General features: G+C 39.4%; 1 protein-coding gene across 1 annotated transcript in view; it reads left to right on the forward strand.

Annotated features, from left to right (window-relative positions):
* SCAI (suppressor of cancer cell invasion) overlaps positions 1-16951 on the forward strand; it is a 103319-nt gene that overhangs the window by 68057 nt on the left and 18311 nt on the right. Inside the window, exons 14-15 of the mRNA XM_065928460.1 lie at positions 151-232; positions 14326-14398. Of these exons, the coding sequence (XP_065784532.1) occupies positions 151-232; positions 14326-14398 (155 nt within the window). The remainder of the gene's footprint in view (positions 1-150; positions 233-14325; positions 14399-16951) is intronic.

Here is a 16951-nt window from a genome sequence, read left to right on the forward strand (position 1 = left end):
TTGGTCTTCTTCTTAATTAACTTTTGTTTTTCTCTCAGTGCTGTGGTGAAAAAGAGATGTGAGTAGACCAAACTGAAGAATAAGATTTCTGAGGCTCTGCTGATAGAGTTGTACAGTCATTCACTGTTACCGTCGTTGTTGTTTTCCCAGCCTCCACCCTGGAGATCTCTACCCCTTCACAAGGAAGCCGCTGTTCATCATTGTGGATTCGTCCAACAGTGTTGCTTACAAGGTAAGATCCGCGCACTCCATCGCACATTAGACGCTACAGCACCACCCCGAGGTAACCAACCTGAACATGTGCCTCTTTATTTTGCTTTATTTTATTTAATTTTACACAATTTGTATTTAGTCTTTCTTTTCTTTTGAGGTTGTGCATGCTAGTCAGGATCTGGTGCTATGACTAGAAACAAGAAGAAAACGCATGAATGGACACTCAGTGGAAAATAATAAATCCTCCTGCAGGAAAAAAATATTCAAGATTTCCAAGATCTCTGGTGGGAGGTTTATTTTTGTTATATAACACAGAATAATTTTCTTTTATAGAAGTGGAACTATATGGGCAAATTTTCTTTTCCAGTTTTCATACCTTTTTCCCTCTACACACTGAGCTACTATAGTTTAAGTGAAATTTCTATCCCATGTTATGTAGTTACAGTCCTTGAATATCTACACAAATTGTTTTAGATGCACTTATTTTTTTTTTTTTAATTTGTGACAGTAAGTGAAAAATGATGACCCTGGATGCTGAAATAAGTAGCAGGGACCGAATGTGAAAATTCCTTGTTTTGTATTTTGCTCTTGAAACAGGTTTTCAATGGCTGTGTAAAGAATGGCAGCAGCAAGACCCTTTAAAGTTGGATGTTATAATTCAAACTATAGTAATTTACAGGAAAATGAAAACAAGAGTTTTTGGAGTCCTTTGTATGTAGTTGGAATATTTCATTAGTGGTCAGTATGCTCAGAAATATTCTAGAAACACTGATCTGCCAGTTAAAGTTATTTCTTTTGTAGGTGTTCATATAAATAAATGGAGAAGCAAACATTAATAGGTTTATATCAGAAAAGCAATAGAAATGTTTGCTAGCAAAGAAAGCTGACCCCATTCATATGTCTTCCATCTAATTTTCATGCTTAGTTTCACTTTTTTAAGTCTGAATTTCAGGAGCATCCAATCCACCCTAAATTGTTCAGCATGTTTCCTGCTACCCATTTTGTCCAGTTTAACATTATAGCTTTTGATTTTTAGGAAGATTAGCTATGTACTTTCTTAAATCGTGTGTGTGCTGTAATTTTTTTATCTTTTGAGAGAGTGGTAAACTGCTGAAGGAAAAGGTTTATTCGCTACCCCAATTAAACATATAAGCCAGAGGAGTCCAGGCATTTTGTGTCTTCACAGTGTTCAAAAAAGTGTTCTGTGTCTTTGTCAATGAAAAGGAAGAGTCATTTGCTTCAGTTTAATGATGTAACAGAGTATGTTGATGCACCAGATCAAGTGAATTGCTTACTATGATCTAGTGTGCATTTAAAGTATTTTAGCAGTCTGTTAATTTCTACTTAATTTAATTGGACATTATTTGATACCATCTTTTATAATCTCAAGAATATCATTCATGTTATGTACTTGTTCTTTCCAGTGTCATTTGGATGTAGAATGAGTATTGGATGTTGATTGTTAAAAAACACCACTGTGCATAATTGGAATTATATATCATGATACAATTCTAGATTTCTATATCCTGAGCCCCAGGATAACCTTGGAATAATGGAAAGATTTTTATGTTTGTTTGGTGTTGATGGCACAGGCACTATTACTCCTCTAAAAAATTAAATTATCAAGAACAAACTGATCATTAGAAATGAAATGGGGAGCCCATATGCAGTGGGCAAATCAGAGGCTTAACCAATGAACGGCCAGGAAAGTCCTGTACAATGGTTTTAACAGCTAAGCCACACAGTAAAGTTTTTCTTTCCTGTGCAACTTTCTACTTTGCCTGGAGAAAATAATATTATCTTTACTCCCTGTTTGTTTTTTTTCCCCCTGAACTTATCACAAATTCAACCCCAAGCTCCTCACCAGTCCTCTAGTCTTTCCAGTTGTTCAGATGCATCATTTTACCTCTGGGACAAATTATCTCCCAGAGCCTCTGGGCTAGTGCCCTCTACACATACTACACAGCTCTCATCCCAGAATCTCTTTTTATTATTATTCTGGGAATTCTTTATCTCTCTTTTATATTGGACCCCCTGTTTCCTGAATCCCCTGTCTTCCTCTTGGACACTCTATTACTGTCTCATTTGGTTTATTCTTTCATTTTGGTGCAGCATCTCTAGCAAAATCAAACCTTCTGGGAAAGGATGAATATGAGATAAAACAATCGAAGTCTCACACTTCTGCAAATGTCTTTGATTTACCCTCACACCTGAACGGTGGTTTTGGTGTCAGAAGTTTATTTCCCTTCAGAATGTGGGAAACAGTGTTGCATTGCTTTCTATCTTCAATATTTCTAGTATTTCTTTCTTTTTTTTTTTTCCCTAGTATTTCTTAAGAAGTACAAAGCATTCTAATTCTGGATCTTTCATATGACCTTTGTTCAGGCCCTGGAAACGTATAGGCTCTTATCTTTGTCACTAGTGTTTTCAACTTCTTAACAGAGTGCCCTGTTCTGGCTTTACTTTTAACTATGGTACTTGGCATGTACTTCGTACATGTACTTTCAGTCTGGAAATTCTGCCCGTTTTCTTGAATTTTTTCAGTGATTTCCTCCCCTCTGTTTTCTACTTTTGAGAATTTTTGTCATTCAAGTATTGGACCTTCTGGTCTAGTCCTCAGATTTTTTTTGCCTTTTATTTTCCATCTTCCAGTCTTTTGCTCGTTAGGAAATTCCTTTGCCTTTATCTTCTAAACCTTTTATTGAGCTTTTCATTTGTTTTCTGGATGTTTCTTTCATAAAGACATGGATGGGTGTGTGTAAGACATATGTACGTGCACATATGTAATTGGTTTTGTTTTTTTTTTTTTTTTTAATAAATTTTTATTTTTCAGTGGGTTTTGTCATACATTGATATGAATCAGCCATAGAGTTACACGAATTCCCCATCCCGGTCTCCCATCCCATCTCCCTCTCCACCCGATTCCTCTGGATCTTCCCAGCCCAACAGGCCCGAGCACTTGACTCATGCCTCCCACCTGGGCTGGTGGTTTTTATCCTGGTTGAAATATGCTGTCTTTCCTTTGAGAATGTCAAGGATCATTTTAAAAATTCTCTCTGCATGGTATCTCTCTCCTCCCTTATGATTTGCTTCTAGTGCTTTTCCTGCATATTTCATTTTAGAGACTCATAATTTTTGCTTTTCTGATCAGATTTAATAATGGAAACTAGCACAATGGTTGGAATCTCTGAGGTTGTAGGCATGGTCGTCACAGTGAGCTTCTCAGTGTGACAGTCTGGCTCAGGAGCCATGGACCAGTACCTCCTGTCAGATCAGCAGCAGCATTCAAGTTAGAAATAAAGTTCACATAAATGTAATGCTCTTAAGTTATCCCTGCGCCCCCGGTCTTCCATGAAATCAGTCCCTGGTGTCAAAAAGGTTGGGGACCGCTGATCTAGCTGGGCCTTTTCATTGAGTCATTTCAGGTGTCAGAATCTTTAAGTCTTTCTTCATGGTCTGGTCATACTCACTGGAGCAGACTCAACTGTTCTGCCCAGAATGTAAGGATCAATTAGCATTATGCTCTGTTCTCCTTGAAGTCTGTGTGAGTTTATATTAATATCTGCTTATATGTGTATCTTTATATACCCAGTGCCTCATACTTAAAAAATTCTTAATAAATATACGTTGAATGATTATATGAAGATAAGCACCATTATCCTTATTTTATAGTTGAGGAAACTGCCCATGGAGCTTAAATATCTTGCCTGATTGATTCCAGCAGTCTTTCTCATTTCAGTGCTCAAGCTGTTTCTACATTTAGAAAGAGAGACGCTTTTCATGCTAGTCTGAGCCTCGTTTCAGAGGAGAGGATTGAAACGCCAAGATCTCTTAACAGAACAACTATATCCCACACGTTAACTCTCAAGTTTCCATTAGGGTTTAGGCCTCATCTGCAGTGATGTAGTACTAGTGGGGTTAAAAAAAACAATAACTACTATCATTTTGGCCAACACTTCTTTCAGTTCTACTCCCCCCCACTCCTTTGGAAGAAGAAAATCCTTTGAGTATTTAATTATTTATGACAGAGCTGGATGCCTGCCAGTGAACATGACTTATACATTTGTCAAAACAGTCATATTTATCTCAGCAGTTTTTGTCCTAAAGTGCTTGGCTGATGTCTATACGTTGCTGTGGTCTATGAAGGCATACACGCAAAATTACCAAAGAGTTCTTCTGACAGTCAGCCTCACTCACTCCATTTCCTCCATGCTACTTTGAAAGACCGTCTCTTCATTTGTGTTGTTGTGTGGTTATCTAGGTTTTGTTTCTTTTATATTTAACCTATTGGGAGTTGCTGGACTTCTTGAATTTGTAGGTTAGAGTTTTTCATTACTGCTGGAAAACTCTTAGCCGTTATCTCTTCAGACCTTGGCTATGCTCCAGCTCCTCTCTCATCTCTTTCTGGGCCTCTGATTCTTTAATTCATACATCATTCTCACTGTGTCATCCATGTCTCTTGACCTCTCCTCTATTTTCCATCTTTTCATTTCTCTGGCTGAAACTTGGATGATTTCTTTCAGTTTAGCTTTCAGTTCACAAATTCCTTTTTTTTCAGCTGTGACTAACTTGGATATTAAACTCATTTATTGAGTTTTATATTAGCTGTGGTATTTTTCATTTCAGAAAGTTTTATTTGGTTCTTTTTTCAAGTGATTCATTGCCCTTTTTATAGTTCCCTATTTTCTGTTTTCAAGTTTCTTCTTTATTTCTTTAAACTTAATAGGCCTACTTATATTATTTATTATCCACCTGGTAATTCTTACACCTGAAATCTGCTTTTGCTGCCCAAAGACTCCTGTTGCTGTTTCTGTATCCTGGTGTGCTTGATTATCTTTGATTCAATTATTCTTGTATCCTTAAAATTCTCTGATAAATTCACTGAACCCTAGAATGATGATATTTTCATCCAGAGAGGATCTGCATGTGCTTGGGGACTATGTGTTTGGGATTACCTCAGTTCAGTCAGTTCAGTTCAGTCGTGTCAGACTCTTCGCGACCCCATGAATCGCAGCACGCCAGGCCTCCCTCTCCATCACCAACTCCCGGAGTTTACTCAAACTCATGCCCATCGAGTCGGTGATGCCATCCAGCCATCTCATCCTCTGTCATCCCCTTCTCTCCTGCCCCCAATCCCTCCCAGCATCAGAGTCTTTTCCAGTGAGTCAACTCTTCACATGAGGTGGCCAAAGTATTGGAGTTTCAGCTTCAGCATCAGTCGGTCCAATGAACACCCAGGATTGATCTCCTTTAGGATGGACTGGTTGGATCTCCTTGCAGTCCAAGGGACTCTCAAGAGTCTTCTCCAACACCACAGTTCAAAAGCATCAATTTTTCGGCGCTCAGCTTTCTTCACAGTCCAACTCTCACATCTATACATGACCACTGGAAAAACCATAGCCTTGGCCAGACGGACCTTTGTTGGCAAAGTAATGTCTCTGCTCTTTAACATGCTAGCTAGGTTGGTAATAACTTTCCTTCCAAGGAGTAAGCATCTTTTAATTTCATGGCTGCAGTCACCGTCTGCAATGATTTTGGAGCCCAAAAAAATAAAGTCTGACACTGTTTCCACTGTCTCCCCATCTATTTCCCATGAAGTGATGGGACCAGATGCCATGATCTTAGTTTTCTGGATATTAAGCTTTAAGCCAACTTTTTCACTCTCCTCTTTCACTTTCATCAAGAGGCTTTTCAGTTCCTCTTCACTCTCTGCCATAAGGGTGGTGTCATCTGCATATCTGAGGTTATTGATATTTCTCCCAGCAATCTTGATTCCAGCTTGTGCTTCTTCCAGCCCAACGTTTCTCATGATGTACTCTGCATATAAGTTAAATAAGCAGGGTGACAATATACAGCCTTCACGTACTCCTTTTCCTATTTGGAACCAGTCTGTTGTTCCATGTCCAGTTCTAACTGTTGCTTCCTGACCTGCATACAGGTTTCTCAAGAGGCAGGTCAGGTGGTCTGGTATTCCCATCTCTTTCAGAATTTTCCACAGTTTATTGTGATCCACACAGTCAAAGGCTTTGGTGTAGTCAGTAAAGCAGAAATAGATGTTTTTCTGGAACTCTCTTGCTTTTTCGATGATCCAGCGGATATTGGCAATTTGATCTCTGGTTCCTCTACCTTTTCTAAAACCAGCTTGAACATCTGTAAGTTCACGGTTTACGCATTACTGAAGCCTGGCTTGGAGAATTGTGAGCATTACTTTACTAGCGTGTGAGATGAGTGCAATTGTGTGGTAGTTTTGAGCATCCTTTGGGATTGCCTTTCTTAGGAATTGGAATGAAAACTGACCTTTTCCAGTTCTGTGGCCACTGCTGAGTTTTCCAAATTTGCTGGCATATGGAGTGCAGCACTTTCACAGCATCATCTTTCAGGATTTGAAATAGCTCAATTGGAATTCCATCACATCCACTAGGTTTATTCGTAGTGATGCTTTCTACGGCCCACTTGACTTCACATTCCAGGATGTCTGGCTCTAGGTGAGTGATCACACCATCGTGATTATCTGGGTCATGTAGATCTTTTTTGTACAGTTCTTCTGTGCATTCTTGCCACCTCTTCTTAATATTTTCTGCTTCTGTTAAGTCCATACCATTTCTGTCCTTTATCCAACCCATCTTTGCCTGAAATGTTCCCTTGATATCTCTAATTTTCTTGAAGAGATCTCTAGTCTTTTCCATTCTGTTGTTTTCCTCTATTTCTTTGCATTGATCACTGAGGAAGGCTTTCTTATCTTTCCTGGCTATTCTTTGGAACTCTGCATTCAAATGGGAATATCTTTCCTTTTCTCCTTTGCTTTTCACTTCTCTTCTTTTCACAACTATTTGTAAGGCCTCCTCAGACAACCATTTTACCTTTTTGCATTTCTTTTCCATGGGGATGGTCTTGTTCCCTGTCTCCTGTACAATGTCATGAACCTCCGTCCATAGTTCATCAGGCTCTCTGTCTATCAGATATAGTCCCTTAAATCTATTTCTCACTTCCACTGTATAGTCATAAGGGATTTGATTTAGGTCTTACCTGAATGGTCTAGTGGTTTCCCCTACTTTCTTCAGTTTAAGTCTGAATTTGGCAATAAGGAGTTCATGATCTGAGCCACAGTCAGCTCCTGGTCTTGTTTTTGCTGGCTGTCTAGAGCTTCTCCATCTTTGGCTGCAAAGAATATAATCAATCTGATTTTGGTGTTGACCATCTGGTGATGTCCATGTGTAGAGTCTTCTCTTGTGTTGTTGGAAGAGGGTGTTTGCTATGACCAGTGCGTTCTCTTGGCAACACTCTATTAGCTTTTGCCCTGCTTCATTCCATACTCCAAGGCCAAATTTGCCTGTTACTTCAGGTATCTCTTGACTTCCTACTTTTGCATTCCAGTCCCCTATAATGAAAAGGACATCTTTTTTGGGTGTTAGTTCTAAAAGGTCTTGTAGGTCTTCATAGAACCGTTCAACTTCAGCTTCTTCAGCATTACTAGTTGGGGCATAGGCTTGGATTACCATGATATTGAATGGTTTGCCTTGGAAACGAACAGAGATCATTCTGTCGTTTTTGAGATTGCATCCAAGTACTGCATTTTGGACTCTTTTGTTGACTATGATGGCTAGTCCATTTCTTCTAAGGGATTCCTGCCCACAGAAGTAGATATAATAGTCATCTGAGTTAAATTCACCCATTCCAGTCCATTTTAGTTCGCTGATTCCTAGAATGTTGACATTCACTCTTGCCATCTCCTGTTTGATCACTTCCAGTTTGCCTTGATTCATGGACCTAACATTTTAGGTTCTTACTCAATATTGCTCTTTACAGCCTCGGACCTTGCTTCTATCACCAGTCCCATCCACAACTGGGTATTGTTTTTGCTTTGGCTCCATCCCTTCATTCTTTCTAAAGTTATTTCTCCACTGATCTCCAGTAGCATATTGGGCACCTACCGACCTGGGGAGTTCCTCTTTCAGTATCCTGTCATTTTGCCTTTTCATATTGTCCATGGGGTTCTCAAGGCAAGAATACTGAAGTGGTTTGCCATTCCCTTCTCCAGTGGACCACATTCTGTCAGACCTCTCCACCATGGCCCGCCGTCTTGGGTGGCTCCACACGGCATGGCTTAATTACCTAAGTGGTATGAATTGGACTATAAACATGCAAGAGGGCTGGCTTGTAGTTAAAACCCTTAGGGCTATTTGGTTCCTTTGCTTGCTCTTTCTCTATTCTGCTCAGCACCAGGAAAATTTCTCTTGTGATCTGTTGAGGCATGGTCATGGTGGGTAGGGAAAGTGTGAAATTTCATTTTTGTTCACCCTAACAGTGAATTCTGCGGACTGTATAGTCCATGAGGTCGAAAAGAGACACGACTGGGCATCTTTCACATGCATACATACAGTGAGAGTGTAGCCCTTTGGGATTCCAGTTTAGCAGGGCTTGTTTTCCTTTAGACTCTCATTTTAGACAGACCCTGAGCTCTGACTTCTGTCCCCTTCTCTGTATGAGGCCTTTAAAATCTAAGTCCAAGTGGCTCGATTGCCTCAGGGCAGGGGAGGCCTTGTTGTTCTTCAATTGCTAAGTTGTGTCTGATTCTCTGCAACCCTGTGGACAGCAGCGCAGCAGGCTTCCCTGTTGTTCACCATCTCCTGGAATTTGCTCAAATTCATGTCCATTGAGTCAGTGATGTTACCTAACCATTTCATCCTCTGCCGCCCTCATCTCCTCTTGCCTTCACCCTTTCCCAGCGTCAGGAACTTTCCCAAAGAGTTAGCTCTTCGCATCAGGTGGCCCAAGCATTGGAGCTTCAGCTTCAGCATCAATCCTAAAGGCCTGGTGTCAAGCTTATTTTCTCAGTCTCCTCTACTGGTTTTTCCTCATCTCTCTGACCTATCACTGGAATACCCTGGGCTCCATCCTTGTTCCTCTTCTTTTCTAGCTACAGCTGACTCCCTAGATGCCTTTAATAGTTTCATGACTTTAATTACTATCTCTGTGCTGATAATTTCCACATTTATATCACCAGCCCAAATCTTTCTCAGTTAACCCCAAACTCGAATATAATCTACCTACTCCACATCTCTCATTGGCGATTCTAATAGAGATTGCAAAGCTAACATGCCCAGGACAGAGTTTCTAGACCTCTTCTGTGGCCAACTTCCCCGTATTAGTTAATGACTATTGTCCTTTTATAGTTGCCCTAGCCCAAATCCTTCGCTTCCTTCTGAACTTTTCCTTCCCTCACACCCACATCCATTTCAGAATATTTTCTTGATTATAACTAATATGCCCAGAATCTTAACACCTTCACTGCCACCATCGTCTCTCCCCTTAATTTTTGCAATAGCCTCGTAACTAGGCTTCCTCCTCCTGCCCTTGCTCTCCTACAGGGTGTGCCTGTAAATCAGATTGTGTCACTTATCTGCTCTGAAGGATCCTCATCTTACTAAGGGTAAAGGCTTCATGCTTTGCTCTCACGCTGCTCTCCCACCCCCAAATGCATCTCTGATCTTCTCTTGTGGTCTCCTTATCACAGTTCTCTTCAGCCACACAGATCTTGCTGTTCCTCAGACATACCTGGCAGTCTTCTGCTTAGGATCTTTGTGTTCTGTTCCTTCAACCATGAATCCTCTTCCAAAGAACACTTGTTGTTTTCCAGGTGTTTAATCAACTGAAGCCTCTTAATAGAGCTTTCCCTAATTTTGTTGTTGTTCAATTGCTCAGTTGTGTCCAACTCTTTGTGACGTCATGAACTACAGCACACCTGGCTTCCCTATCCTTCACCATCTTCTGGAGTTGCTCAAACTAATGTCCATTGAGTCAATGATGCCATCCAACCATCTCATCCTTTCTTGTCCCCTTCTCCTCCTGCCTTCAATTTTTCCTAGCATCAGGGTCTTTTCCAGTGAGTCAGTTCTTCGCATCAGGTGGCCAAAGTATTAGAGCTTCAGTTTCAGCATCAGTCCTTCCAGTGAATATTCAGGGTTGATTTCCTTTAGGATTGACTGATTTGATCTCCTTGCAATCCTAGGGACTCTCAAGAGTCTTCTTCAACACCACAGTTTGAAAGCGTTAATTCTTTGGTGCTCATCCTTCTATATGGTCCAACTCTCACATCTGTACACGACTACTGGAAAAACCATAGCTTTGACTGTATAGACCTTTGTCAGCAAAGTGATGTCTCTGCTTTTAATACATTGTCTAGTTTGTCATAGCTTTTCTTCCAGGGAGCAAGGGCGTTTTAATTTCATGGCTGCAGTCACCGTCTGCAGTGAATTTGGAACCAAGAAAATAAAGTCTGCCACTGTTTTCCCATCTATTCGCCATGAAGTGATGTGACCGGCTGCCATGATCTTTGTTTTTTGAAGGTTGAGTTTTAAACCAACTTTTTCACTCTCCTCTTTCACCTTCATCAAAAGACTCTTTAGTTCCTCTTTGCTTTCCGCCATTAGGGTGGTGTTATCTGCATATCTGAGGTTATTGATATTTCTCCCGGCAATCTTGATTCCAGCTTGAGCTTCACCTAGCCTGGCATTTTGCATGATGTACTCTGCATATAAGTTAAATAAGCAGGGTGACAATATACAGCCTTGCTGTACTCCTTTCACAATTTTGAACGAGTCAGTTGTTCCATGTCCAGTTCCAACTTTTGCTTCTCAGGAGGTAAATAAGGTGATCTGGTATTCCTATCTCTTTAGAATTTTCACCAGTTTGTCAACACATTCAAAGGCTTTAGCATAGTTAGTGAAGCAGAAGTGTATGTTTTTCTGGAATTCCCTTGCTTTTTCAGTGATCCAGTGGATGCTGGCAATTGGATTTCTGGTTCCTCTGCCTTTTCAAAATCTGAAAGTTCTTGGTCCATGTATTATTGAAGTCTCACTTGGAGGAATTTGAGCATGACCTTGCTAGCCTGCGAAATGAGTCTATTGTGTGGTAGTGTGAACATTCTTTGGCACAGCCCTTCTTTGGGATTCGAATGAAAACTGACCTTTTTCAGTCTTGTGGCCACTACTAAGTTTTCCATACTTGCTGGCATATTGAGTGCAACACTTTAACAACATCATCTTTTAGTATTTGAAATAGTTCAGCTGGAATTCTGTCATCTCCACTAGCTTTGCTCATAGTGATGCTTCCTAAGGCCCACTTGAGTTCACAATAAGGAGTTCATGATCTGAGCTACAGTCAGCTCCCAGTCTTGTTTTTGCTGACTGTATAGAGCTTCTCAATCTTTGGCTGCAAAGAATATAATCAATCTGACTTCAGTGTTCACTATCTGATCAAGTCCATGTGTAGAGTCATCTCTTGTGTTGTTGGAAGAGGGTGTTTGTTATGACCAGTGTGTTCTCTTGGCAAAACTGTTAGCCTTTGCCTTGCTTCATTTTGTACTCCCAGGCCAAACTTGCCTGTTGCTTTAGGTGTTTCTTGACTTCCTACTTTTTTGCATTCCACTCCCCTATGATGAAAAGGACATCTATTTTGGATGTTAGTTCTTGAAGGTCTTATAGGTCTTTGTAGAACCATTCAACTTCAGCTTTTTTGGCTTTTGTGGTTGGGGAATAGACTTAGATTACTGTGATATTGCATGGTTTGCCTTGGAAATGAACCAAGATCATTCTGTTGTTTTTGAGACTGCACCCAAGTACTGCATCTCAGAGTCTTTCGTTAACTATGAGGGCTACTCCATTTCTTCTAAGAGATTCTTGCCTACAGTAGTAGATATAATGGTCATCTGAATTAAATTTGCCCATTCCTATCCATTTTAGTTCATTTTTTTATAATTGCCCTATTTAAAATTATATGCCTCCCCAGCACTCTAGTCACCTTTCTTTATTTTTCTCATAATCATAACAGTTAGCTTCTGTTACCATGTGCTATTTTAAGCACTTTACAAATGCTAACGCATTTAATCCTTGCAACCCAATGTGTTATTTCTGTTAACCCCGTTTTACTGATAAAACCAGGGCACAAGATGGCTGATTTGGAATTGAAATACAGTCTGATTATGAATCTTTGCTTTATTGCTCGCTGTACTCGGCTGTCTTTGCATACGTAGCACTTGTCAACCTCTGTAATATTATATAACTTTATTTTGTTTACTGCAGGTTGCTACCTGCCACCTCTACCCCCATCTAAATGTTAGCTCCAGAAAGATGGATTTTTTTTTTAAATCTGTTTTTTTGTTTTGTTTTTTTTTTTACTGCAGTACCCCTAGCACCTATAACAATATCTAGTTTGTAGTTCAGTGAGTATCTGTTGAAGAAAAGAGATCTTTGAAAAGATATGTACTATTTTAAAGTGGTAAAGTTGAGTTCACCAGTAAGCTCTTTTAAACTTTGATAATTGATACAATTCTAGAGCAGTGTAAAATGTCAGAAATACCCAATTCATTCTATAACAGGCCAGAAGACATTTATGAGACCTTGAGCAACTGAACAGCAGCAAATACACCTACTAATAGAATAATCTACCAAAAGAGTTTATCTGAAAAATGCAAGGAGATTACATATATAAAAATCAGTCAATACTGTATTCCCTGTTACCTTTTACCCATTTTTCTATTGAGACAGTGGTCTTTTTCTTATGGATTTGGAAAAGCTCTTTCTATATTAAGGAGATTAATCCTTTGTAAAGTGAGTTGCAGATGTTTTCCCCAGTTCATCTTCTGGCTTTTGCTTTAGTTTATGCTGTATTTTACAATTCACAAGCCTTTGGTTTTTGTAATGGGTTTATTAATCTTAATTATAATCGTTAGGAAGATCTTCTAGATTAGAGAAGTTACCCTTATTTTCTTATATTTTCTTTCAGCACTGTTGCTGTTTAATTTTTTACATTTAAATTGATTATATTAGAAATTCATCCTAGATTTTGGTGTGAAGTATGGAGTTTTCTAGATAAATGTCAGTTTTTCCTGCCAATCCCAACCATCATCCTTACCTTATCATATATCCTTTAGCCTCATCTATTTCAGGGTCTAATTCTGAACTCTTCATTTTCTTCCGTTGGTTTTTCTGCCTCCTTTTATGCCAGGGCACATATTTTAAATTACTGAGGCCTTAAAGTATGCTTTAGTATTTGATAAGTCTAGTTTCCCCTCTTTACTCTTTTTAAAAAACTTTTTAGCTTTATTTTTATTTATTTTTTGACCACATCACATTGCATGTGGGATCTTAGTTCATCAGCCAGGGATTGATCCTGTGTCCCCAGCAATGGAAGCGCATTATCCAGGAATTCTTAACCACAGACCGCCAAGCAAGTCCCCCTGCTCTTCTTTTTCAGAATTTTCCTGGCTAATGTGTCTTATCCAAATGCACTTTATAATTTCTTTGAATTGCAGGAGGAAAAAAATCTGTGGCCATTTTTGTTAAGGTTGATTTAAATTTTAATAAATTAGTATAATGACATCTTTAGAATGGGCTTCCCTCTAAGAATATAGTATATCTTTCCGTTTGTTCAAGTCTTCCATGTTTATCATTCAAAAGTGTTTTTTTAGTTGTTTTGGTGTTTTTTCCCTTCTTATTAAGTTTACTCCTAGGAGTTTTATCTCTCTTGTTGTTTTACCACACAGTTTATGATTTTACTTCTCATGTAGCTCTGCCTTTATGGAAAGGACAGTATTAATTATGCAGGAGTAGTGAATGTCAGTTTAATTCTCACCGTAAATTAACACATTGACCTTCTGGTTTTATGCATCATTCTGTACAATCTATTAACATGATTCACAGCGAGAGATGAATCCAGCCTTCACATACCTGTAAGTCAGGTTTTATAGCCTATGAGGCTGAGAGCCAGATCCTAGATCTTGGCAAATCTGCCCTTATAAATCCTAGGTGTGCTGCTCAGTGGAGTGGCCTCTTAAACAGCCAGGTCACCTCTCCCTGTAACACTGCAACCATGTGTGTGCCATTACTTTAAAAATCGATAGTTCGCTTAATAAATTGTCACCATTTTAAGAAAGCCTATTATGCATGTTAGTTATACTTGAATGACAGCCTCTTCAGCCGTTACTGATGTTTCTGCATCTACTTATGAGTAAAAGAACCTGATCTATACACTAGTGATATGCTTTGGAAAATTACTGAGTAACTGTCATTGGTCAAATCTTTAATGAAAGTTTTAAATTCTTGTATATTACAGAATTTCACAAACTTATTTGGACAGCCACTAGTCTGCTTGCTTTCTCCTACAGCCTATCCAAAAGCTTTACAAGGTATGTTCTTTCATTCCCTGTTATATCCATAGGTTGCAAATCAGCTTACGTCTTCATTTTGAATTATACTGATCTGATCTTTGTCTCCCCATCTATAATGGTCAGTTGTTGGTTTATAGTGTTTAATGTGGCAAGTATCTGTCTGAAATAAACCCAAAAGTCTTGCCAACAATCAGACTTCCTGAATGGGCTACAGTTAGGCCTTGAGATAGGTCTAAAAGAAATGGTAAAACGTCCTTGAGAAGAGAGTGGTTTTGGTTTGCTTGCTATTGGGAAACTTAAGATTTGTGAATATTAAAATTTGTTTTGTAGGTGTGCTTGTCTTCATCCACATAGTATGATTTCTTCGATGTCTGGCTATGTATTTTAAGTATCTTTTAAGACCGTGAGAAATCTGGTCTAGGACACGTTTTAATCCATGCCCAAGGATTAGGATAACCTAGCTGGCACAACTGAAAGGGTTTCTTTATTCACATTTTTACATCACTGTATTTTTAACATAAAAAAACCTCTTCTCAACGTGCCAGAGAGACAGGTCAGTGTTTTGATGTTTCTCAAGTGGCTGAGAAATGAAAATTTTTTTGTCTTGAATAATTTGTCCTCAGTAAGCAACACATAAAATCGAATTCTAACGCCTAGTTATTAAGCTAGGTAAAATACTAAACAAACCTTACTCCTGTTTTAGCAGTACTTGTCACTGTTTCACTATCTTCCTAACCGTGAACAGTGCTGGTGTCTCTCTGTGGGGGATGGCATTTTACTGCTACTTCCCAGCCAGAAGTCCTGTCTGCTGATATAGTTTGACACAGGAGGTGATGGTCAGCATTTGAATGCCCGAGAGAAGCTGGAGACTTTTCACCGTTGTTTTAAGGTAAGTTCTGCTATTTAACAGGGAAAAACATGTAGAAATACTAAGTTCTTGTATCTAGAAGACAATCACTGAGGGATAGAACTTACCTTCAAACAACGGTAAAACTCTCCCGCTTTGAGGACTTGGTTAACCTGTTTCTTACCATTTCTGAAGAAATGTAACCCCTTCCAATGGCGAGTACTTTTTGCTGTCAGCTTTTTCCTGTCATGAAACAGCTTTATTTTAAATTGCATGAACAAACGGGTTACTACCATGATTATTTAATCAGAGAGGTTTTATTATGAAGAGGGTAAAAACACAGACTCTAGAGGCAAATTGATCATATTTGAGTCCCAACTCTGCCCCCCCTACGAGCTGTGTGACCTTGGGAAGCTCCTCAGCCATTCTGTGCCTCAGTTTCTTTCCTAATAAATGGAGATAATAATAGTATCTACCTCCTTAAAGAATTCTGAGTACACAGCAAGTATTCAATATGTGTTAACTATCATCATTATTATAATGTGCTTAATTTAAATATATGTCCTTAATGTGTCTTAGTCCAGAATCCTATCTTTTGGGCTATAAAACTTAGACCTCTAGTCCCTAAAATGTGTCCCACCTGGACACAAAGCTGGCCAGTACCAAAGTGTTTGGAATGTCAAATTAGATTTCTGCACCTCTGTTATCTAAAGTCTACAGTTCTCTCTTTAACCAAGAGTTACTTCATTCATTCAACAAGCATTTGTTTACCATTTTATCAGGTACTGTGCTAGGTAGAAGATACAGATAACCTAACAGGCAATTGCTGTGGGTGCTCTTGTGTTTGCTTGGACGAAGCACATGTACAGTAAGATGAACGCCTAACCAGCCCTTGAGTGTTAAGAAAGTGGATGAAATGGAGTTGAAGGATGCATAAAATTAGACAGGTAGATAGGAGTGAAATATGGTTGAATAAGAGTGTTCTAGCAGCAGCAGCAGCAAAAAAATAGCATGTGAACATGTGAAGAATGAATTGGAGAGGAGATCTGATGAAAATGGGGAGATGATGGTGGCCAGAGTAAAGACAATGGCTTGTTAGCTGGCTCCAGAAGACAGTCGTTCCAGAGAACCAAGAGGACTTGGTGATGGACAGGATGAGGGAATCAGTGAGAGGAGGAAAGCATGGACTTCCAGGTGTCTGGCTTAGGTGCTGGTAGAAATGATGATCCTGGATAAGATTTGTAAGAGAACAAATAAGGGGAAAGAATTTGCTTCTGAGTCTTAAGTTTAACGTGTTTGAGTTTGAGGTTACCCTTGAGTTAGGTTAAATGTCATAGTCGGGAGCTACCGTGTCCAGTAGAAATATAATAGGAATCACGCGTATGATTTTAAGCTTTCTAGTAGCTACTAGAAATGCCACTTTTAAAAGTCTTTAGAGTCAAGCTGGTGAAATTAAGGTTAGCGATACACCTTGTACCGAGGCTTTGAAATCCCATGTGTGTTTTACACTCCACGGTGTGTCTCAGTTCGGACGCTCTTTTGAAGCGCCTGGTGGCTGCTGTAGAACAGTGCCATTCTGGACCTGGGGCTCACTTAGGCTGCAGCCTGGGAACTCTGAATTAGTAGGCACATAAGTGATAGCCAAAATTGTGTGCATAGGGGACATCAGCAGTGTGTAGAGAGAGAATACTGATGTTTATGGAACAGGTAAAGAAAGAGCAACT

This window comes from Muntiacus reevesi, chromosome 3 (assembly GCF_963930625.1).
Source record: "Muntiacus reevesi chromosome 3, mMunRee1.1, whole genome shotgun sequence".
Lineage (NCBI taxonomy): Eukaryota > Metazoa > Chordata > Mammalia > Artiodactyla > Cervidae > Muntiacus > Muntiacus reevesi.